Source organism: Filicampus tigris, chromosome 12 (genome assembly GCF_054856515.1).
Source record: "Filicampus tigris isolate MCC_2025a chromosome 12, RoL_Ftig_1.0, whole genome shotgun sequence".
Classification (NCBI taxonomy): domain Eukaryota; kingdom Metazoa; phylum Chordata; class Actinopteri; order Syngnathiformes; family Syngnathidae; genus Filicampus; species Filicampus tigris.
Window position 1 is genome coordinate 17,456,705 of NC_141228.1, and position 24,021 is coordinate 17,480,725.

The 24,021-nt window shown below is 43.6% G+C and overlaps 1 protein-coding gene and 1 long non-coding RNA gene across 4 annotated transcripts; one reads left to right on the forward strand and one right to left on the reverse strand.

Moving 5' to 3' along the window:
• Positions 1-411: 411 nt before the first annotated feature.
• pdgfra (platelet-derived growth factor receptor, alpha polypeptide) lies at positions 412-20,374 on the forward strand. Of its 2 annotated transcripts, none has more exons than XM_086047562.1 (29): positions 412-580; positions 2,843-2,921; positions 3,004-3,297; positions 4,015-4,275; positions 5,367-5,506; positions 6,150-6,312; positions 6,508-6,700; positions 7,369-7,484; positions 8,287-8,583; positions 8,901-9,167; positions 9,244-9,374; positions 9,467-9,635; positions 9,728-9,917; positions 10,041-10,156; positions 10,276-10,402; positions 10,475-10,671; positions 11,042-11,136; positions 11,252-11,384; positions 11,775-11,879; positions 12,099-12,209; positions 12,378-12,531; positions 13,575-13,732; positions 14,002-14,117; positions 14,801-14,923; positions 15,003-15,114; positions 15,991-16,090; positions 16,211-16,316; positions 18,701-18,936; positions 19,121-20,374. In XM_086047562.1, the coding sequence occupies exons 2-29, from the start codon at positions 2,861-2,863 to the stop codon at positions 19,266-19,268; spliced, it is 4,419 nt and encodes a 1,472-aa protein (XP_085903688.1). In that variant the 5' UTR covers positions 412-580; positions 2,843-2,860; the 3' UTR covers positions 19,269-20,374. The 2 variants fall into 2 exon arrangements, with proteins under 2 accessions (XP_085903688.1, XP_085903689.1); XM_086047563.1 differs by lacking the exon at positions 412-580 and adding an exon at positions 961-1,006.
• Positions 4,584-16,682, reverse strand: LOC147138794 (uncharacterized). 2 transcript variants are annotated; one of them, XR_015089003.1, is made up of 5 exons: positions 11,743-16,682; positions 11,020-11,126; positions 10,459-10,589; positions 10,247-10,384; positions 4,584-6,625 (listed from the first exon to the last, which is right to left on the reverse strand). It is a non-coding gene; the product is annotated as an uncharacterized LOC147138794 (long non-coding RNA). The 2 variants fall into 2 exon arrangements; XR_015089002.1 differs by having other exon boundaries at positions 10,459-10,612.
• Positions 20,375-24,021: the final 3,647 nt, after the last annotated feature.

Consider the following 24,021-nt stretch of genomic DNA (forward strand, 5'->3'; position numbering starts at 1 on the left):
TGTTGCAACACATGTAGGCAGAGAAAGTAATAACACTCACAAGCATATATTCTTTATCCTCTCAAAACTTGTTCTTGTTCATACACGTCTCAGGTGTAGTTGATGCAAGGAATTTTGCTGCACATATAGAATTTCTCGTGGTGGGGCTCGAGTGCATTCGCACGGCCCCGCTCGCAAGTCGGATTCAGAATTACAAGAGCACATTTGTAGTTTTATTTTTGTAAAGAGAGGCTCACTCATGGAATTAAAAAGCAAGTCTGGTAGGTGCAAAAGGGAAGGGGTGTAGATACAGAGCAGGGAGGAGTTGGGAGGAGGTCATTTCCTGAGAGTGACTTACTTGGAGCCAGATGATGACTTTTCTGAGGGGAGGGAGGGAGGGAGGGACGGGAGAAGGCAGGACTGTAAGTTGGACCCACTCGCAGGTCGTCCTCGCTCAGTCACTCAGTGGACGTGGACACACACACACTCGCATTCATTCACATGCACGCTGTGGACTATTAAGCGCTTTTTTGGAGTCAACTTTTTTCACCTCCCGTGGATGTACTCGCTCTGACGGATTGTAACGAGAGGATTACTCAAGGTAAATTGAAGCCAGGGCTGAGAAAGGCAAAAAAGGATGCGCTCTTTAGTGGGGGGTTAATTGGTTAAAATAACATATTTTGTACATAATACACATGCGTTGAATGGTTGGAAGTTTGTGTATTCGCTCAGCCCCCGTTGCGCGCCATATGGTCCCCCCCCCCCTCTCCTTCGCCACCCTCCACACCGCTGGAGGTGAGGCGCACCCGGTTGGAGAGAAGCTCCGCGCAGCTGGAGGTATCACCTCAAAAGTCCTGGAAGTCATCCACCGGTGGTATTCTTGTTTTTTTCCCCCCACCACATTGGAATTTCACTTCGGCTTGTTTTGTTTCCTGTGGAATGCGTGGAATTAATTAAAAGAAGAGGGGGAAAAAAGAGAGGGGAAGCATCATTAAGAGAAGACTGGAACTGGAGCAGCGGACTGTTGGTATTTTTGCACACGTATTTTGGGTCAATCTTGATTTTTTTTGGTCCTTTATTTTACTTTTTTTTTTTTTTTTTTAAGTGAATTAATTGACCACACGGAAAATGAGCGCAAATGAGCGCAACAAGCAGTGTTTGTGCATTTTTACGCATTGATCGTGGCAAAGACAATTGCGCTTTGAATCTAATCTGGCCGTGCGAAACGAATATACAGGCTCTAAAAAATATATCTTGTATGCAGAAATTCAAAAAAATGAAAGAAGCAACGAAGGAGCACTTTTGCGCATCGTAATTCGTGCAGCGACCAACAGAGCTAAGAATAAAACAATTCTGTTCGAGATTAAAACATCAAATGCACCTTAATTAAGGTTTAAACTACTGTTGCTGTGCATAAAATGACTTTAGTCTAAGAAGCCATCAAAACTTCAGAAACAAACAAAACACACAATTGACCAAAAAGACCAAACTAAACACAAGCTCAACACAAAAGAAAAATTACCCAAAACATACAAAATATGCATAGACAATTCGATATCATCAACCAGCAGCAGTTTGACATGTACCAAAATAGCAGGAACAATTAACTTTTTAGTGGGGGAAAGGGGAACGAAGAAAGAGAGAGAGGAAAAAAAAGCGAGATGAGTGGGGATTTCAAGTGGTGGACTGTGTCTCCCTCCCGTGGCAGTCTGTTGAACTACAACCACCGGATGATCATACCATTTCAAGTGTACGGTGTTTGAAATGGTAAAAAAAAAAATGAGGGGGGGGAGTAATTATGAAAATGAAAAGCAGGTTGGTTTACTGTTCATTATATGCACTGCCGGTTTTGATAAATTGACAACGGACACAACACAAAGCAACCTTCTCTGCACACAAAATGCCCCCCCCCAACCCCTTAAAAAAACAAAAACAAAAAGTGCTCATATTGAGAAGCCAAAAATGCTACAATAGCTAATGATAACTGGAAAAAAAATAGCTGTATGTTTCTTCAAAATAGAATGGAGATTTTTTTTAAGGATGGCACAAGACAACCAATTCGCCAGGGATCATTCTTGGAGGCGGCAATGTCTTAAACAAAAATCTCTTAAATAAGGAGGACGTGGATGTGGAAAATCTTACTTCTTCAATCTGTTGCGTCATTTTCTTCATCTTTTTTTTGTTGTGCTGTAATCCCGAGGTTGAGAAAAGTAACAAGCCTATTTTGACAAAGTAAGGAGTAGAAAGTACTGATATTTATTTTAGTTATTGTAGAACTCAAATAAGGGTGTGCGTTGCACACTTCACAAATGAGAGGAATATACAAAATAGTCACTATGGTAAAAACAGTGAAACCCATGTCTGCAAACCTCAAAACTGTACATCTTAAAAAAGAAACAAAAAAACCCACTTCTCCTGTTTTTACCATTATTTGCCCTCTGCGGATAATTACAGTTTATTTCAAAGCAGTAATTCTCAAAGTGCGGTCTGTGTATCAAGAGGTACACTGGCTCCCTCTAGTGGTAACCAAAAGAATCACTGAATTAAATGTTCAAACATTGCCGCATGTAACAGTATTTCTTTATGTGGTACTTGGTGTAAAAAGTTTGAGAAACACTGTTTGAAAGGATTATTTTAACATGCTCTTTAAAACACACACCAGGTCAAATCTAAATAGTTTCATAGAGGTTAATATTAACTATTTATTTGTATGGCTTACCACAGGAGGAAAAAAACCTGCAGGGTTAGTTAAGTGCAGTAACTAAGTATTTGTCAATGGTTACTTTCCACTACTTACGAAAACAGACACTTATAATTCTTACTTGGGGTGGGGGACTTCAATGTCCTTTCCTTGTCTTTACAGGACAGAACGTCCATCAAAATGGATGGTTCGAGAACATTCCGTGTGTTCTTTGGGTCCATCGTGGCGCTGGCCGTCACGGGTATGTTGCCGTTTGATTTCACCGTTTAAAACATGGGAGTGCTTGGTGAGTTCAAACTAAAGCAACAACTTTCGTGTCACAGTCAAGTGCGGGCTGCCGCCACCCACCATCATCTCCGACCAGACGGAATTCGTCCTGAGGCCAGACTCCGTCTTCAACGTCAGCTGCAGCGGTACCGGTAGCGTTGTGTGGGCCGAACCTCTGCCCCGAAATACGTTCGTGTTTCCGGGCTACATGACCGCCACGTTGTTCATCTTCAACGCCACCGTGGCCAACACCGGCTACTACCTTTGCGTGGACGAGCTTTTGGTGGCAAACCCGACGGCAGGTGACCCGGAAGTGGAGCACGAAGCCGAGATATACGTTTTTGTTCCAGGTCTGTTTCAATGTGGTATTTTATTTATTTGTTTTACTTTTGAGTCTACGTGTAGGAATACATGTTCAAACTACCATAATAATTTCATGACTGAGATGTATTTTTGTTAATATTGCTATAGTGGGCATTTAATATTTTTCTATAAACATTTTAAGTCTTTGAGGGAGTGGAATTATCTTCTATTTTTTTTTTTTTTTAAATTTCTCTGTGGACGAATTCATAGATCTGGTTTACAAAATTCAGTCACATGCCAAAGGTGTTTACAGTATTTCATATCAAAGTGTACACTGCTAATCCAAATAGAATTGGGTGCAGGCCTATATGGGGATTTCGATTCTAAACTAAATTGGCTCGATGATCAGGATTTTGGAGCCAATCATTAATCAGCGAGTTAGAAAAAAACAAACTATCACCGATCCGATCAGAAGATGGACCAATGTATCCAATCTATTTAAACAACTCGTTTATTGTACATCTCAGGTCCCCAGAGATGGATAAAAACTGGTAGATTAACACTCATTCCACAAACACAATATTTATCGGAGCGTTTCAACTAGGGGGCCTACATAGAACATATGCTCGAAAAAAAATATGTTTGGGTTGGCTTCCCCTTTAAAGGCAGACACTTTAATACAGCTCTTGTATTGGATCTCATTTGATTGTCCACATTTACCTAACGAATGAAGATGTTAAATTGTCCCTCTTTTGCACTTCCAGATCCCCAGGTCCCCTTCGTCCCTGAGACCCCCAACAATCTGGTTGTCACCATGGATGACATGGGAGTGTCCATCTCCTGTCGTGTGTCCGACCCCCACTCGCACGTCACTCTGAGAAGCGTCCCCAGCGGGGAGAAGATGTCCGCCTACTATAACAACAAGCTGGGCTTCTTTGGTAGCCTCTCCCCGGGCCAGTACCAGTGTGAGACCACCGTTGAGGGTCGGGTGCACACCAGCGCTATCTACACTGTCAAAGATAATGGTACAGACACTCTGGATATTGTTTCATGGGTATTATAATCGATTCATTAATTCTCTCGACTGTGTGGGGTCATTGTCCATCAATTGAGTCGAAATGCCGCACGCTACTTGGTTCCGTTGTCATCTCTGGGAAGTTAGAATTAATCCACGCAGGCTATCGTTTATGGCAGTAACGACTCCGTACTGTTATATAGTCAATATGACGTTTGTATAGAAACAGGAGTTCAGAACATTCAGAGAAAGACACTGACATCTCTCAAAAAGATACATTTGAAATGTATTGATTCATTTATTGCAGTTTCCTGATAGTCAAAATCAGTTGGCCGTTCCGAGATGACATGGCGTGTCATAAAATGATTTCATTTGCTGTTGAAGGTGCAATCTGGATCAAATCGAAATGAAATTTGTCATCATACCTGTTTCCACATGTGAACAAAATCAGCAATTTGTATTTGAATAATGGTACGTATGATGAACTATAGTCTAAAAAATGAACATTCTGTTGACTCATTCAATACGACACCTGCCTCAAAACGAGAGCTCAGCACATTCAGAGATTCCCCCATCCCATCCTTTTTTTAAAATTTAGTCATTACGTTACCTCATACTCAACTGAGGAAATGTAGTCAATTGCCCATCCCTAAAAAAGATCCAACACATAAATGTAATGTGTAACTGGATTTAAATTGCTCCTGAATGTGTAATCTGGATCAAATGTGGTTTGGCAAAACATCTTTTCTTCAAAGAAGACATGATTGAAGTTTGGATAAATGGTACTTTTAAATGTTGATCATTTGTCACAATGACATCATCGGTGTACATCAAGGACACTGTCTAGGAACCTGCTAAATAATGCACTTAATTCACCCAGTGTACTGTATTTACGATGAGAACATCGCCGGCTGATCTCACTGCACGAGAGCCATTATATTAGGTCATTATCACATGGTGGGAAATGACCCAACAGGCCTGTTTTTACTCGGTCACCGAATGTGCGTGTGTCCGCATGTGTCAGCGCTCGATGATGAACGGCTTTACAGGATCAAGTGGTCAGACGATGCTCTAACACTGCCCGTCTTCCCACTCTTCTAGTCGAGGCCGAGGCGGAGGACTTCAACGTGGACGTAAAAGTCAGCACGGAGGCGTTGCGGGCGGGGCAGCCCCTCAACATCACCTGCGCGGTCCCCGCCGGCTCCTCCTTTCATCAGCAGTGGCTCCACCCGAAAACACAGGCGAGCTGCGTTGCATTTTTTTTATTTTTTATTTTTTTTATGAGCTTGAAAACCGCCAGGTTTAGCACCCTGTTCTTCTTGTGCTCTATTACCCTTCAAACCGCCGGTCACGCCTCCGTGTTGTTGTCCTCCCCAGGAGCTCAGAGTCTCAAATTAGCCAAGCGCTGGTTTTGGCCCTCCTTTAAGCGGCCTCAGCGCAAACGCCTTAGGAAAAACAGAGACCGCCCGACGGATGTTTCTCGTGTGTTTACGATCCAGACATCGGCCCCGAACTGTTCGCGCGTAACAGTCGCGGGAAAATCCAAGTGCGGGACAAATGGCCCGGGAGAAAGAAAAAATTTCAAAGCGTCGTAAATCCTTTAACCCCCCCACCGGCCTTCGGACTTGCGGGGCAGATGTCTTGCACACGACAACGAAGAGCTTGGTGTTATTTTTGTGCAGATTTGGTTTAATCTCAACAGCACATTGTAGGATCATGAGTTCAGGGGCTTCCCCTGAGCTCTTTTCCAGAGTGTTGGACTCTTTTGACTTCAGGTTTTTGCACTCCATCATGATTCATCTCTTGCCCTCCATCCTGTGTTTTAGCCATTAAGCGCTACTGTAAGCTTATAGTACTTAGTATTCCCCGTTCCTGTTCTTGCAGGCTGTCAATGCGGTTCAGATGAAAGAGAATCTACCCGACAGGGTCATCTACACCCTGGTTATCCAACGAGTCAACCCTCAGGATGGCGGCACCTACGAGTGCTCCGTCACCCACCAAGTCAGCGGAAAGGTCCGGGTGAGCGCCGCGGCTGTCACTGTCTTCGGTAAGTCCCTTTGCCTCATCGCCGGTGCTTGGAAGTGGTTTTCTCGTGGGAAACTGTGGAGGTTTACCTCTGCTTTCAACATCAGACTCGCCGTTTATACGATGGCTTCAGCAGATGCGTGCCAGACCCTCTCCTCCGCCACACTGCCTCCGAATTCGCCCCTTTTTGAAACGCTTTTCCCCCCGTTATCAACAGAGGAGAGTTCCTTCGTGGCCCTGGACCACAGCGGCATCCTAGCCACCGAGTTTGTCAGCCTTCTGGAGGAGACCGAGTTCACCATCCTCATCGATGCATCCCCCTCGCCCAAAGTGACCTGGCAGCGAGATGGCAAAGACATTCCAGACAGTTACTACATCCTCACCAAAACAAGTCACCTCCAAGGCAACAGGTAAAAAAAAAAAAAAGACTCACGTTCGAGTTCGTCTCAAACCTGGAGCGGGTTAGCTTGGCCAAAGTAAACCTTGTCAGTATGTCTGCCCAAAAAGACTTCTCATAAACATGTCATAATATACAGTACCACCAAACAAGCACTGAGGAGTTCTGTGCCAGACTATCTTGGCTTTGCCGTGCCATGATCCCAAAGGTTTTGGGCTTCGTTGGCTCCAGCCAAGCACTTAAACACCTGCACAACTACATTGTTGATTTTACATGTTGCGTTTTTTCATGCACATCAAATAAACCACCTGAGCGCTAAGAGCTCTGGCTGGTGCGTGTTGTTATGTTTGGACGAAGCCAAGCTTTTTTTTTTTTTTTTTTTTTTTTTTTTTTGGAACGGCACATCTGTTTTTAGGCTTCGTGCTGAGCTAAAATAACTACCACCTGGATCCACCGTCAATACAAAGATCTCAGTATTAAAATGGAATGACATGAATACAGAAAGACGAGGATTCACTTTCGTGCTGTTGTGCAACCGGAAAATATTTTCCATTTTTTCGTAATATTTATATAGTAGAAGTTCAAATAATTCACAGAAACTGGGGCACATACTGTATTTGTATGTCGTCTGGGGATTGTGATGATATCACTGACAAAGGCATGTGTTCGTTCTTGTGTCAGGTACCAGAGCATTCTGACATTTCGGCAGCCTCTGGAAAGAGACAGCGGGATGTATACCATCACGGCTGTGAGTGGCTCTCGCACGGCCCAGTTCTCCTTCGCCCTCAGAGTCAGATGTAAGACCTTTAAGCAAAACTATCAACTAAGCGTTACAGCAATGACAATAAAAACATTACATTGGAGTTGTTGGATTTTATCTACAAGTGGACTGGGAAGGGAGCTATTTGATCTAGTGGTTAAACATCCATCTCACACTCTAAAAACAGTTGGGTTAAAAAATAACACAATTTTAGGTCAAAAATGGACCGATCCACTACCTGGGTCAAGTTGACCCAACTTTCTGTGTTGATTTAGCAGAAAACAACCCCCAAAAATGGGTAGTTTTGTCCAAAACAACCCGAAAATTTGGGCACGTTCTTGTGTTGTTTTGTACAAAACAGCCCAAATTCTCGGGTTGTTTTGTACAAAACTACCCATTTTTTGGGGTTGTTTTCTGCTAAATCAACATAGAAAGTTGGGTCAACTTGACCCAGGTAGTGGATCGATCCATTTTCGACCCCAAATTGTGTTATTTTTAACCCAACTCTTTATACCGAGGTTCGGGGCTCGAATTGCGGATCTTGCTTTCCTGTGTGGAGTTTGGGTGTTCTCCCCGTGCTTGCCTGAGTTTTTCTCCAGGCTTCCCCAGCTTCCCAAAAAAAATGCACATTAGGTTCATCTTTCCCAAAGTCACTTGCGACACTAATCGGGGCAAGCAGGAGAGAAAATGGACGCAAGGGTGGACAGGGGAAGGTAGTGCTACACGGAAAGGGTGCGATGAGTAGCTAAGAGGACAGGACAGGACAGGATAGCACAGGTGTCAGGCAATGCTACCTGGACAGCCCAGGTAGATTTTTAATTCCTGTTTTTTCCCTTCAGCTTCCACTGCCTTGACCTTCCCGCCATCCTCGGGCCCGGTGCTGGTGCCACAGACAGAGGAGATGGTGGTGGCCCTCCATGCCCCCTTCACTCTAACCTGCCGGGGCGAAGCCAGGTTGGCCTGGGACATGCCACTCGACGTGCCTGAGCAGACGCAGGAGGACAACAGTGGTCTGTTTGTCACCACCCTCACAGTGGAGCAAGCCACCGCCATGCACACCGGCTTCTACGCTTGCTTCTACAGCCAAAATAACACTGACGAGGCGGAGGAGAGCAGCATCTACGTCTACGTGCCAGGTCTGCTTCACTCGGCATCTCGTTAGCATTCGGGTTGTACTATTTCTTACGCTCTAAAAACAGTTGGGTTAAAAATAACACAATTTGGGGGTCAAAAATGGACTGATCAACAAATTGGGTCAATTTGACCCACCTTCTTGCGTTGTTTTGTGCAAAACTGCCCATTTTTGTGGTTGTTTTCTGCAAAACAACCCAGAATGGTCAAATTGATCCAAGTAGTGGATTGGTCCTTTTTTAACCCCAAATTGTGCTATTTTTAACCCAACTGTTTTTAGAGTCTACCTGGGCTGAACGACTTCTTCTTTTTTTTTGCTCAGATCCTGATGTTCCTTTTGTGCCGTCACCGGTGCCCTTCGGGAATCACGTCCTGTCTGGTCACGAGGAGATGGAGATTCAGTGTCGGGTGTCTGATCCCAGCGCCAACGTGACCCTTCTTAACATGGACACACAACAGCCTGTGCCGAATGTCTATGACAGCAAGAGAGGCGCTCTGGGGGTGTTCACCGCTGGGACCTACATCTGTAAGGCTGTCGTAAACGGAGAAGTCCACTACAGCGAACAGTACATCGTCCATGGCTGGACTGGTGTGTATTTGTAAGGCTCGGGAGCAAATCAGCCTTTTTGCTTCAGCCCTTGACTTTCTTAATTGTCGCGTGTCAGGTGGTGGCACTCTGCACGTTGAGCTGTCCGCCACAAGGACAGCTCTGTTGGTCGGAGATACCATTACAGTCACCTGTTTGGCTCGCGGGTCGGAAATCCTGGAGGACCACTGGAAATACCCTGGCAAAATGGTGAACAATGCAAAAAAAAAAAAAAAAAAAAAGTTGCGGTCATGCCAGCAAACGTCATGGCAGATCTGAAGTGCGTACTTTGTATTCGGCAGGCTAACCGTGCCATGAAGACGGTGCACGAGAATAAGCGGGATCAGGAAATTCTTTACACTCTGACCATCCCACAAGCCTCCGCCAAAGACAGCGGCATCTACGCTTGCTCCATCACTGATATCATGAGTAATGAGAGCCAGACCAAACAACTAGCCATCACAGTTTATGGTATGAAAACACTCGGTGTTGTAATAAGCACAAGGCGCTGGTAAACACTCGTAAAAACATCTCCTAAACTGCTGGCCTCTGCTCTCGAACAGAACGTGAGTTTCTGTCCCTGCGGCCGGAGTTTGGCAACCAGGAATCGGCAGAGCTGGACGAGGTCCGTGAGTTCAGGGCCGATATCGACTCCTTCCCCGGCGCTCGCGTCACCTGGCTCAAAGACGGCCTCCCGCTGAGCGACGTCACTGCCGAGATCTCCGTCGGTCTGCGTCAGGTTAGCGAGACCAGGTGAGAGCCTCATTCCGACTCCGCTAATTGGCATGGCTTAAGTTCAAAGTAACATTACGGCACTCTGGACAGTAATTAGGCTTGAGAGTGAAACTGATCTTATGTTGTTGTTTTTCCGTGTAGGTACTCAGGCGTCCTCAAACTGATCCGCGCAAAAGAGGAAGACAGTGGGAACTACACCATGAGGGTGGAGAATGGAAACCAAACTCATAGTGTCAGCTTTAACCTCAAAGTCAAAGGTCAGCGAAAGGAATGCCCAAACCCCTCTCAGTGTGATTTTAATGTTATCACCTTCCTGCACTAGCAGGCTTTTAGCGACGTTATCTCACATAGTTGTGTTGCTGTGTGACTCTTCCAGTCCCTGCAGTCATTGTGGACCTGATGGACATCCACCACGGGTCAACTTCAGGCCAGTCCGTGGTGTGCATCGCCGGGGGGCAGCCCACTCCGGAAGTGGAATGGTTCATCTGTCAAAACATTAAACAGTAAGCCCCGGTCGCTTTGGAATTCAACCTGGGAGACGTTTGGGATGTTTCAGTACGTTGTCTCTTGTTTAGCTGTGCCAACGACTCATCGTCCTGGATGCCGCTCCCTGCCAACTCCACGGACGTCGAGGTGGAGTCGCATGTGGACGAGGACAACAACCTGGAGAGCCAGGTCCTGTTTGGCCATCTGGAGAACACATTAGCGGTGCGCTGCTTGGCCCGCAACGAAATGGCCGCCGTCAGCCGGGAAGTGAAGCTCGTGTCCAGCGGTAAGAAGAAACAACATGCCCACACCCTCCTAATTTCTGAACTTCTCAAGTCTCTTCCTGTTTTGGTGCGACCGGACTGGTAAAGTCAGTCAGCTGTCAAGATGCTAGTTGTCAAGATGCTAGCTCTGTTTTGACATGCAGTCATTAAACTATGCGGTCCTTCAAGAGCTACACTACCCATCATCACCCTTAATCAGTAAACTTCTCCCACCCTCCTCCTTGCTCCCAGAATACCTTTGGGCCTCAGTAATGTAAACAGTCTCTAAGTGCCTCTTAAGGTCTGACGGGCATTTCTCATGTAACATCTCATCAAAGTAATCATACACGTCATCAGGAAATGTGTTTTACCGCCGACTGTCCTCCCGTGCAGGCCCTCATCGGGAGCTGACTGTAGCTGCCGCCGTGCTGGTGCTGCTGGTCATTGTCATCATCTCACTCATTGTCTTGGTTGTTATCTGGAAACAGGTACTACATTCATTCATCCATTCTCATGTATTCACCGCACCGTCTCATAGTTTGCAGCTATCCCCATCCAATCCCATCACCCGCACGAGTCCAACAAGCGGCGCTGTGTTTTCAGAAACCGCGCTACGAGATCCGCTGGAGGGTGATCGAGTCTGTAAGCCCTGACGGCCACGAGTATATCTATGTGGATCCCATGCAGCTGCCCTACGATTCCCGATGGGAGTTCCCGCGCGACAGGCTGGTGCTGGGTGAGCCATGGGGCCGGGATAAGTGAATCGACACTATTTGGACAAAATTTGTATAGAATGTATAGAAATATGTAGTCAGTGAACCCCTTGGGAAGACTTACAAAACGACATACAAGTGTGTATGTGTAAACTTAAGTCCATTCCTCAAGATTATTCAGTGTAAAATGATTTTGCAATCATTTGTGCCAGAACAGAAAAGGACCTTTGTACAAAGTTGGAGCTATACAATTGGCTAAAGGTATGAGGTGTGTCTGGGACTTTTATCCATATAGCGTAACTGTAAGCTTTGTACTCAGTGATCCAGGACCATTGATGATAAAGCAGAGACATCCAGACGGTGTTTGCTTGTATGTTCTACCTTGATAGTTGACCTTGTGACTTTGCCCCCAGGTCGCATCCTGGGTTCCGGAGCCTTCGGGAAGGTTGTAGAGGGCACCGCCTATGGACTCAGTCGCTCCCAACCTGTCATGAAAGTGGCAGTGAAGATGCTAAAACGTGAGTCAACCTAGTTTCTACCTCATATAAAAAACAAAAACCGGATTAGTTCCAACTGAAGAAATCAAGTAGAAGTCGGTGGTGTTGTTTTTGGTATAGTTCCAACTGAAGAAATCAAGTAGAAGTCGGTGGTGTTGTTTTTGGTATAGTTCCAACTGAAGAAATCAAATAGAAGTCGGTGGTGTTGTTTTTGGTAATAGCCAAGTTGCCCTCTTGTAGCCACGGCCAGATCCAGCGAGAAACAAGCCCTGATGTCAGAACTGAAGATCATGACTCACCTCGGACCTCATCTCAACATCGTGAACCTCCTGGGAGCCTGCACAAAGTCAGGTAGAGAGCTAAAGTTTAGCATTTAAATGCACCTTCAGAACCTTGGTTTGAGTGGAATTTTAACATCTTTTCATGGGAAATTTGAAGCTTTCCACCATGCCTGTTTTTAACAACCCTCTGATAAGATTAGCCAACAGGCTGACTTTTTATCTGTCTTTTCCTTTCAAGGCCCGATCTACATTATCACGGAATACTGCTTCTACGGTGATCTGGTCAACTATCTGCACAAGAATAGAGAGAACTTCCTGAGCCTGAACCCGGAGAAACAGAAGAAAGACTTGGACATCTTTGGAATCAACCCAGCAGACGAGAGCAGCAGAAGGTAGTGCATGTCTGGGTTACTTGGGTTTAATTTATTTATCAGAAGTGAGTCAGATGCTCGCAAAACCACGTAACATTGATTTGTTCCATTTCCTTGCACACATGCGCACACATTCCTCCAAAGCAGAGATCAGTAACTCTATCTTCATTCTCCCTCGTGGGTTGAGGAGATTGTCTTGGCGTCTTCACCAAATCAAATCGCAGCCATGAGGTGGTCTCGGATTTCACGCTAACTTCATTGCGACGGAGGAACAGGATCGCTGTCAATTGTAACACGGTCAATTAGCAACCATCTCTCCCGTCTGAGGGTCATCTGTGTTGACGGATGACTCACAGTGACCGCTCCTTGCAGTGACCGCGGCGCATTCTAAATCTGGCGCCCGCGTTAGCCTCGGACCACATCCATCGCCACTCGCAGCCGCAGGCACATGCCGACATTGAGGAATGATTGGCGCCCCAGACAGACGCGTCAATACAATGCAGAAGTGTAAAAAGGGGGGTCGGGCAGGTGTAACAATGAAAAACTATAACGGACAACGAGGAACAGTAATGTTAGCTCGAACGCTAGCTTGAACGTCTTTGAAATCAACATTTTCTGATCTTTACAGCGTGCGGAAAAGCTGTGCACGTAATTCTGAATGCTTAGTGCAGATGCTAGCGCTAACACAAGACAAGGCATCCCCTGGCATGTCCATCAATATTATAAATCATTAAATCAAGTGTGGCTGCTGGTCTCCTTATGACGCTATTTGACTAGTCCAGTCCAGGGTGTAGTCTGCCTTTCATCCAAAATCAGCTAAGCTAGACTCCAGATCTCTGTAACTCCGTGTAGCATAAGCGGTACAGAAAGTGGATGAATGGATGGAATATAACCAATAAATACAGATAAATACAGTTCTCTGGGACGCCCGGGTACACAGATTTGCGGTGAATCTCCGACGTCGGAAATTCCCAGCCCATTTTCTGGAATGCAGCAGTAGATTATGGTCAACGCAGACTGGTAAACTCGGCCTTGACACTTTGGTCACTCGCCTTTGCCCACAGCTATGTGATCCTGTCCTTTGAGAGCAAAGGCGACTACATGGACATGAAGCAGGCGGACACCACACAGCAATACGTGCCCATGCTGGAGATGCCCAACACCTCCAAATATTCCGACATCCAGCGCTCGGACTACGACCATCCACCCTCCCAGAAAGGCGGTGAGTGCATCTACTTTTTGGCGCGGCTCCTTTTTTCCCCTCTGTCTTCTGTTGTCGGTCCACGTTTGCTTGGCTTGTTGGTCCAGGGGTACTCCCTTGTCGGAATTTAGGATGGGTACAGGCCTATAATTATGCGGAGGAGAAGGGATAATTGCAGCATTTGCGTATTATTGCCCAGTTTCTCCCTGCCATTAACCAAAGTCAGGTCGGGCGCAGCCAGCGCTATATTTACAACAAGTTCTTTTTTTTTGTGTGGCTGTCTCAAGCAGAAATGGAGAGGGACAACCTGCTGTCGGACAACATGGACGAGGGTCTCAGCACCACGGACCTGCTCAGCTTCACCTACCAGGTGGCCAAGGGCATGGAGTTCCTGGCTTCAAAAAATGTGAGTGTGGTCTCTGGTACACGGCAAAAAAAGAGGATTATTTTACATAAATACACTTACAATCACATTTTTACTTACATACACATATACTGTATGAGTACCAAAATCTCAATAAATCATAATCTCTCATTGAGATTTTTAAGGTGAATTGGTTCAAAAGTGTGGAGGTTGAACACTTTTGACCCTGTTGTAACTCAATGAAACGAGTCAGACACGAGCGACTGACTGTTCGGATGATTTAAGAGAAATACATTGGCTGACAAAGAACAAGCATACTTTGTCACGATATTTACTCTTGGTTAGATTTGAGTTTTTGCTGTGTATTCCCTTTTGCGCCCCTTACTGTCCTGATCATTGTGTAACGACTTCCAAGCCTTTCAAGTGATCTTCACCTGATAAGCAGTCACAAGCGAACTCGCTCACGAGAGAGGCCAGCTCGTCTGAATATAGCCGCAACACAGCCAGTCTAGAATTACCAGGCCAGCCTCCCAGCTTCATAGTTATTATCCCTAAATAAAATAAGTGGTCACATCCATCCATCCCACTGGCATGTTTACACAAGGAATATGCTGCGTGAAGCAATATGTATTATCATTAAACACGAGCTGGGTTTTAATGCAGAAATAGAAGTCCTGGGAAGCAAAAGAAACGAGGGAAGCTAATTTGGCTGTTCTTATACACAGTGCGTGCACCGCGACCTTGCCGCCAGGAACGTTCTCCTCTCTCAGGGAAAGATTGTGAAGATCTGCGACTTTGGGCTGGCCAGAGACATCATGCACGACAACAACTATGTGTCCAAAGGCAGCGTAAGTCCGCAAGATTTTTGGCTCGCTTCGTCTTAAGGTCTTCCCTCGTAAGACTTTTTTTTTTTTTTTTCCTGTGCAGACCTTCCTGCCTGTCAAGTGGATGGCACCAGAGAGTATTTTCGACAACATGTACACCACCCTGAGCGACGTCTGGTCTTACGGAATTCTCCTCTGGGAGATATTCTCCTTAGGTGAGCCACCCTGTAGATGCTAAAGCTAAAGGTGCTAGCAAGGAGAGATGGCCATGTGTCATTCTTGCTACAACCATCTCTAAAATAAATACCTTGACCGTAACTATCTTAGTTACCTTGGGCGGGTTAACATTTACAAACCGTAAGGGTTTTGCTCCACCAAAAGGTTTGAGGGAGAATTGCACAATTGTAACCTCTACCAATGTACTTTGTATGACAAATGGCGAAAAAAATGCTGGTAGAGCGCCAAAGGGAAGCGTGTCCCAATTTCAGCTTTGATGACATGTAATTCGGCCATTTTGGGTAGAAGTGATACAGTTCTTGCATTGGGATAATCAAATTCAAATCAACATACTGAAGCTATTTATGAATCTAGAATCACTGAAACCAGAAGACTGCTAGCGCCGACAGGAATCAGATTTATTTGGTCTTGCTTAGTTTTGCTTCACACAAAGATGGATGCTTTTGCTTTGATATGGATCAAAAATACGTTAAAGTACGTAGTACACCTAAAAGTGGCAACTGGGCAATGCTGAAGACAAGAATGTCCAAATTTCACTCTAGCAATATTGGATTAAATAAGCCGCCATTCAAATCAGCATCATTCTTGTTTTGACAGCTCAAAAATCCATGAAAGTATTTACTAGTTTACATCTAAAAACTGGGAAAAGCGCCGAAGACAAATTTGTAGCAATTTCACTGCTATTTTTGTCCATCTTGGATTGAAAATAAATTCAAAACTGAATCCAATACTTGTTTTGATTTGACCAAATTCAAAATCAAGGTATAACGTAGGAGCCACTAAAAAGCAAACGACCACTCAAGCAATCACAATTTTTTTTCAATTTTTCAAACGGATTTCTGCTTCACGTGAAGGTGGAACGCCGTATCCCGGCATGGTGGTGGACTCGAGCTTCTACAACAAGATCAAGAGCGGATATAGGATGTCCAAGCCGGAGCACGCACCTCACGACGTGTACGTATTTTGGAAAAAGATAACAACACACTTTCCCTACTAAATTGCGTCAACGCTCCAATTACAAGCTCACCCTCACACTTAACTTAATCTGTTTTTTCCCGTATGTTATTTTTGCAGCTACGATCTAATGATGAACTGCTGGAACAGCGAGCCGGAGAAGAGGCCTTCCTTTTTGGGTCTGAGCGACACCGTATCATCTCTGCTGCCTTCCAGCTACAAAAGAGTAAGCGCCCCCTCGCCACCTTTCGGGCCCACTGACGTTTGTTGTTCCCTCTGCTTTCTGACGGAACTCCTTTTATTTTTGACCCTATGCTTCGACCTGCGCATTCTCCTCATGCCGTCTTTTCCCAAAGGCTTTAATCGTGCGTGCCTGTGTTTTCAAGGTTTGTTGCTAAGCAGTGGGTCTAAGGAGTCTAAGAGCCTAACATACACAGGGCTTCTTAGCCTCTGGCTAGCAGGCACACGGTAATGCTTCGCGATATATACAGTACGTCAGTCAGTACATCAAACTTGTGAATGTGTTTAAAAGGTCACAGCAGCACAAAAAGAATGAGCAATGGTAACTTAGCATTACGTAGCAGAATTTAAACTGGCATTCTGACGGAGCCGAAGCAATAAAAAAACAGCATAGCTTAATCATTGAGACTGTTCTTGTATGCACTGGTAATTTCCTAAAATGAAGACAAGCTATTGATGTTACACTTTCTTAAAAAGAAAACAAACGATTGATGTTGCACTTTCCTAATAAGAAGACAATCTTTTGATATTGAACTTTGCTAAAATGAAGAGAAAGCTATTAAGGCTGCACTTTCCTAAAAAGACGAACTATTGATGTTACACTTTCTTAAAAAGAAAACAAACGATTGATGTTGCACTTTTCGTAAAAAGAAGACAATGTATTGATGTTGTTTTTTTCCTAAAATGGAGAGACAGATTATTGATGTTGCACTTTTCCAAAAGGAAGGCAAACTATTGATGTTCATCTTCCCTAAAAAGAAGACAAACTGTTAGTGTTGATGTTGCACTTTCCTAAAAAGACAAACAGATGATGTTGGGCTTTCTTAAAAAGACAATGTTTGACTTTTCTGCATTGACTATAATGGAAGACGTGACTCACAGTAGAAGTCATTGCCATATTTTACCGTTACCAGTCACTGCACAATAATCAATATTCGACACATCATAATATATATAATATGTAATTGAGTAGTTATTACAGTATGTATGTTTAGGAAACATGTTTCCATTGGTTCAGATACACAGTGATGACATTATATGGAGAATATGAGATTCACATCATATTAGCTAAATTATAAATTGTCACAAAGGGTGCATGCTGAAAGCCATCAAAGCGATATCTGACGCTTGTATCAGAACAGAAAATGATACATTGCGATTATCTGGTCCCTCTCCATGTGTAAATTCCGCCTAAATGTTCTCCAAAAGTAGCACTTTCCCAGTGTAATAGTCCCTTCCACTTCCTCTACTCCATTTGATTACAGTGAAATAACAGGAGTTTGTGGGCCTCACTTCGACTCAACCACCCACCCTGACCCTGCGTCCTTACCGCAACCACCCAAGCAAGCCCTTAATTACCCAGTTAAAGTCCACACCACACAAACTACATCAAAAACGACCTCCCTCTCAGACTTTTAACAGCTGAGAAAGGAGAAGGGGGCTGTGGGGGGCCAACTCATGTTTTTCCCACCACAATGTGGCACCATCTAGCTATGATTGCATGTTCACATAGGCAATACGCTAATACAGCTCTGGAAGGGGGATTCCCCCATTCAACATTTCTCATTTTTCCCCGGATAAATTTTCTTTTTTTTTTTTTTTCCTTGCCCTCCTGGGGGTAATATCGTTAATATTTGTAACTGTGGGCATGTGGAGCCTTTTGAGACTTTCTTGTGATTAAGGGCTATATAAATAAAATTGACTTGACTTGACCTTAGGGCTCAGGTCACGACTGTCACGGCTCACCTGTTTTTTGGGTTTGATCATGTGACGTTCGCAAGCTGAGCCCTCAGGCACTGTGATGTCATTTTCAGTTGACCGCAAGTGGCAGTACAAGACAAAATGGCTGCCCCCTGAGATGGATAAAAATAGATGGATTTTTCTACTTAATTCATATTCCACAAACACAATATTAATCAGAACACCATGTTTGGACTATTGGAGGCACACAGAACATATTGTAAGGATTTTTTTACACCTGACTTGCCCTTTAAAAAAAATAAAATAAAAAAAAAAAAACATTGTTAATTTTCTCATTGTTGACCAAGGAAATTTTGTCACATTCCCATCAGGTGAGACAAAATATCACAACGTATCGTATGGATTTTCCTTATGCTGCAGTATTGATATTAATATTACAGATATTGATACTATGAAAACATAAATTTTCAGTCAAGGTCCAAACAAAAATTTGGCCGCAATAGGCTGTGAATCTCGCAATATTTCGATGACTATCTTTTGCCGATTATCCCGCAATCATGGCAATAACGCAACAATATTGTATTGTGACTTATTCCACCCCTCCCCACTGACAAAAGACTTCCACTCACTATTTAACGTTAATCAAATGCATTTCCCGACCGGCCGCAGCATTACGAGAGGGTCAATCGCGACTTCCTGAAGAGCGACCATCCCGCCGTGACGCGGGTCTGCGTGGAGAGCGACGACGCGTACATCGGCATCGCCTACAAGAACCAGGGCAAACTCAAGGATCGGGAGAGCGGCTTCGACGAGCAGCGGCTCAGCTCCGACAGCGGCTACATCATCCCCCTGCCCGACCTGGACCCCATGTCCGACGACGAATACGGAAAGAGGAACAGACACAGGTACCGCAATGGGCAATTCTAGTTTGTGTTTTTGTGTTTTTTCTGGTCTGATTTTTGAGAGAACACCCCCCCCCCCCCCGCAAAACTAAAATCTGAATTTTGCAACAAAAAAATAAAGCCTTAATGATTTCGAAAGTCTACTTTCGATTAATCACACTTCTAAACGTTGGTGCCCCCCGCGCAGCTCGCAGACATCCGAGGAGAGCGCAATTGAGACGGGCTCCAGCAGCTCCACGTTCCCCAAGCGCGAAGGCGAAACCCTGGAGGACATCACGCTTCTGGACGAGATGTGTCTGGACTGTAGTGACCTGGGGGAGGACAGCTTCCTGTGACATCACCGATGAGGGAGGGACGGAGATGGGGCGGAATGGCAGACGAAGGACCCGCCGATCAACCAAACACTTAAGATGCCTCGCCCCCTCCTCCCATTCGGAAGACAAACCACTCAGACTTTACCTCTCTTGAGACACTGGAGGAGCGAGTGACGGGGGAAAAGGACTTTTTCCAATCGAAGAGCTTTATTCATCGGGCATTCCTTTAATTGCAAGAAGGGAAGGACGAGCAGCTTTGAACCAACCGCCCCTCAGGACACGTTTAACCACTACGTCATCCGGGCCAGTCCAAGTTTGGCAGGTGGACCCCCTCATCCCCATCTACATACTGTAGCACCTGATGCTGGCACAATCAGTAGCGATACTAAAGCACAAAAATCCGTGCACCTGCATTATTAGAACGTGACCACATGAGGGCTGAATACGCATTTATTTTTTTACGTTGCCGTTTTGTACACTTGTATTATTTGTGAATATTGAGTAGCTAGTTAGCGTGAATGGATTGGACCTTGTGTAACCCCCCCCCCCAAAAAAAAGAGTTTTTGAAGGAGTGTGATTGTACTGTAAATAACACCAGAGATGTTTTTATAAAGAGAAAATTAGTGGGAAATCATATTTTTTAATGTTAGCACATATTAAGCTTCCCGGACAGCATGTAACAAATACAGTGTAACCACACGTGAATTTTGGGGGCCATCTGGTGGCATCTATAGCCAATTACAGTGGAGTTTTAAACATTTTCAGACGACTCAATTGTGGATTTTCACCCTATCACCTACGAATAGCAGGTGTTCACTCCACACGATATTTGTTGCACGTACCAAACAAGCACCAAATAAACTAAACGTGTTCATTGTCGTTGCATGTTGTCCCCCAGCTCAAGCTGTACCACTGCCTGTTCTCCGTCAACTGTGATGTCATCCGCAATCAAATGTTGCACTTTCAATTGTTTTTGTTGGATTTTTTTTTTCTTTCACCCAGGCTGACGGTACGCTGTCTGTGTCATATTCATAACAGCTAATCACCCAAATATGATGGTTTACTACTAGTATCATTGTACATTCAGATGATTTACAATATATATTGCAATAAATGCTTTATAAAATGTGGAAGGAAATGGCTTTTGAACTGTGAATCATACATTAAGGCGTTTAATAATGATAATTAATAACAATTTAATCATTAAAGGCATGTGCATCTCTCATTAAAGACAATTGGACACATATTGCGGTACATGGGGTGCAATGCGATTCAAGTAAATTTTCAAATGAAGCAGTTCGATATGGTTTGGTCACATTTTCCGATTCAAACTGGTTTTTGTTACACCTCAAATAGTTAAAATCTCCCACTTGTAGTAAGTACTAGAACACAGTTGTCAAGTAGTGCACAGTTTTGCCCCAATAGTCATATGTAGTCCTACTAACATACCAAAGAAAGAAAACTAGTATTCTGTAACATTGTACTTTAAAAAAAAAAAATACTGTCATGACCCAATCAAATATAATGCAAAAAAAAAAAATGCAACTGTTTTTGCCACTTTTCTTGGCCTCAGTTCAGTGGACAAAGTGTTCCTCCTTCTGCTGTGCATGCTTTGGCCGCATGGGGAGTAGTATAATACAGACATCCGGGTATGCAAGGAGACGAAATAAGTCTCGTTCGTGCTCCTCAAAAACTTGAGTGGAGCTGTTGTTCCGCATCAAACCGTCAGAGGGCGATAGAACGCAACAAATACAGCTGCCTCCAGAGGTGATGGAGCAGGGGGAGGAACTGGGAAATTGCACAAGTTCTACAGAAAGTAGTTTTAAAAACGTTGACTTATTGAGAAGATATGATACACATTTTTGAGACGGATAACATACCACTTCAAACGGACACCCATAACTTATTTTCCCAAGCCACGCAGAGCCAGAAAATAAGGATGAAAGAACCGGAGCCGCGGTTACCGACCTCTGATGTAGAGTGATGTGGAATTACACTGAATTAAATTGAATGATGGGACAAATGATATGGATGATAAAGAATCACATGGAATGACATGGAATATTTTGAGTCAATGTACAATACTGTCTGTTGGTGAAATGTGGAATGATGTTGCATGCTATGGAAAAGACATTGAAAGACATGAAGTAATGTGGAATGATACTGGTGAAAAACGTGGAATGATATTTGATGTTACTGAAAGATATGGAATGATAAAAATGGTGTTAAATGAATTGTGGTAGTCCGTTACGTTGAATGTGTCACTGTCGATGAATGGGGAGTTTTTGAGTGCAAAATGTGGAATTGTGGGAAAACTGCATTGTTGAAATTAGAAAGATAACATCCCGAATGGCGTGAATGTTGTGAATATGTTTAAGTTGGAATACTGAGAATCGAAATTACTGGCTTCGATCAAGCAGATATGTTTGGTCTGTCAGCTGAACAAAATCATCTCACCGCACAATTTGGGAGGGAAAGCCAGTTTCAAGTTTGTTTTCCCAGGGGCTGTGCATCATAAAGGCAAACGTTCACGCACCTTGAGGAGATGCTCGCAGTTAGCTCTGAGAAAACAATCATTTGCTTCACAAGCGTACTAATGTGAAAAGATCACAGTGTTCTCAGCCTGGGCGGGAAAACAGAGAGCGCCAAAACACTCAAGTTTATTTAGGAAATGATTCGGTTTCACTGCCGCTAACAAGTTTCACGGTATTCTCCTGGTTTGGCGGACGCAATTCCAGACGGGCTCTGGAGTACGTCACATGACGGTGTTATACTTGGACGTGATTGTACTGACTGAGGTCGGAACGACCCAAAGGAAAACGGCTATCGTTTCGAATGGGTTTTTCCAGTACACGGCAAGTCGTAAATTAAAGTTGCGGCGCTTCAGTGTAACAATGTCATTATTATAGTTAATGAAAATGAATTAAATAACTGAGAAAAATCCATTAAAATAAAAACATGTAAAAAAAATTAATTATGGTGAAAAAACTAAAACTAATACAATACTACAAAAAAAAGAAAAATATAAAAATACATTTGGAAAAACATACTAACATGTTCGAAAATAGAATATAGAAATTCAATAGAAAAAATAGAAATGTTTTACAACAAAACTAGACAAGTAAAATTGGCACGTATTGTATAGCCATGTATGAAACAATAACACTGAAAAGAGAAATGTTTAAAAAACACTTTATAAATACTAGACCGAAAATGTATTTAAAAAAAATATCAGACCAAAAATGTACAAAAATAGTAGTTGAGAAATGCAAAAATTTTAGAAAAAAAGCAACCTCGACAACTATAAGATTATTATTATTGTTTTCTTTTTGGTACAAAATCTCTGTAGTCTATCATCTCGACAAAGAAAATGTTACAAATGACATGCTTTGCTGCGAACACAAACAAACAATTGACTTGGTTTAGTATGACGAATAAAGATCTCTTGACAATATCGACAGACACGCCGGGCGGTTGTGAAAGCGATTGAGGGCAATTTAATTGCGTGTTGTTTTACCCAGCCAGAGTGAGGCGGAATCTGATTTTGTATTTGGCCGAGTGAGTGAGAGACAATTGGATTTGCGATCTCCTCGGGAGTGTTTGATATGTAACATCACTCCCGCGTGAAACGTGACGCTTTGTTGCCTCCACTGAGGTTCCTGCTGTCTGATCCGCCGGGAGATCGCCGCCGGCTACTTGTCCCCGAGTCCGGGGTCTCTTTCCCAAATGTGGGCCTGGATGAGCTGCTTGGGTGTGGACAACATGTACACATTATCTTTGGAACAGATACTCTGGGAATAGCGGCGTAATTGATTCATAACACTATATTGTAATATTTTTACAATACAGCGATTGCAAATATATACGGTAAAAATAATATTCAAGAACGAGAAATGTTGTTTGCATTCGTGGAATATATTACATGGATGAGAGTACAAATTTGCTAACGTACATACTTTATTTTCGTGAACACGAGATTGTTATTGATTACATATCGTACCTTTTTTCGTCCACAGTACATATTCGGTATTCATCGTCTGTGCAGACGTTTTCATCAACTCTACATACATTGCGTATTGATCAAAATACTCGATTTGGTTTCATCAACTGGAAATACTTGTTTTTGTTTTTTTTATCCGTGGATGTTTGTTTTCATCAACTGTGCGTTTGTTTTTGTCAACAGTAGATACTTGGTGTTCATCAATTTTGCCTATGTGTTTGTCATTAACTGTATGGACTTCTTTTGTTTTCATCAACTATACAGAATTCGTTTGTTCATCACACATATACGCACTACTGCACGTATGCGTACATATATACTCGTAAATTGTGTGTGCTTGATTTGTTTTTGTCAACTGTACCTCTATACATACCGGTGCATAGGATGACACACTTCCTAATCAAATATATGACAAAAACGCAAAATAACTGCATTCATGCAAAGTACCGTATGTGCTCTTAATATATGTCATTTCATTTTTTGATCATACATTTTCAATGCATGTATAAAAGATCCACTATCCTAACCCAACAACAAACGGTTTGATCCAAACAACAACCCAAAAACACAAACTGTACTTTTTTTTTTACCCCAGCGCTCTCTTGCGTAAAAATTCCCATTCAAAACCGAAACCGAGAAACAAAGAAACCAACATTAAGTGCAAGAACGCTTTTTGTATATCTAAACAATAAATCAAATAAAACCAACTCACTCAATATTTCATTAATCGATGGGCCACCCAGAGTGTGGCATGCCAGTTGCTCATCCCTGCAG

Coding starts and splice junctions, on each gene's coding strand:
- pdgfra (XM_086047562.1), top strand. CDS start 2,861: ATGGATGGTTCGAGAACATTCCGTGTGTTCTTTGGGTCCATCGTGGCG. Junction 9,375..9,466: donor GGAAATACCCTGGCAAAATG/GTGAACAATGCA, acceptor TGTATTCGGCAG/GCTAACCGTGCCATGAAGAC. Junction 10,157..10,275: donor CTTTAACCTCAAAGTCAAAG/GTCAGCGAAAGG, acceptor TGACTCTTCCAG/TCCCTGCAGTCATTGTGGAC.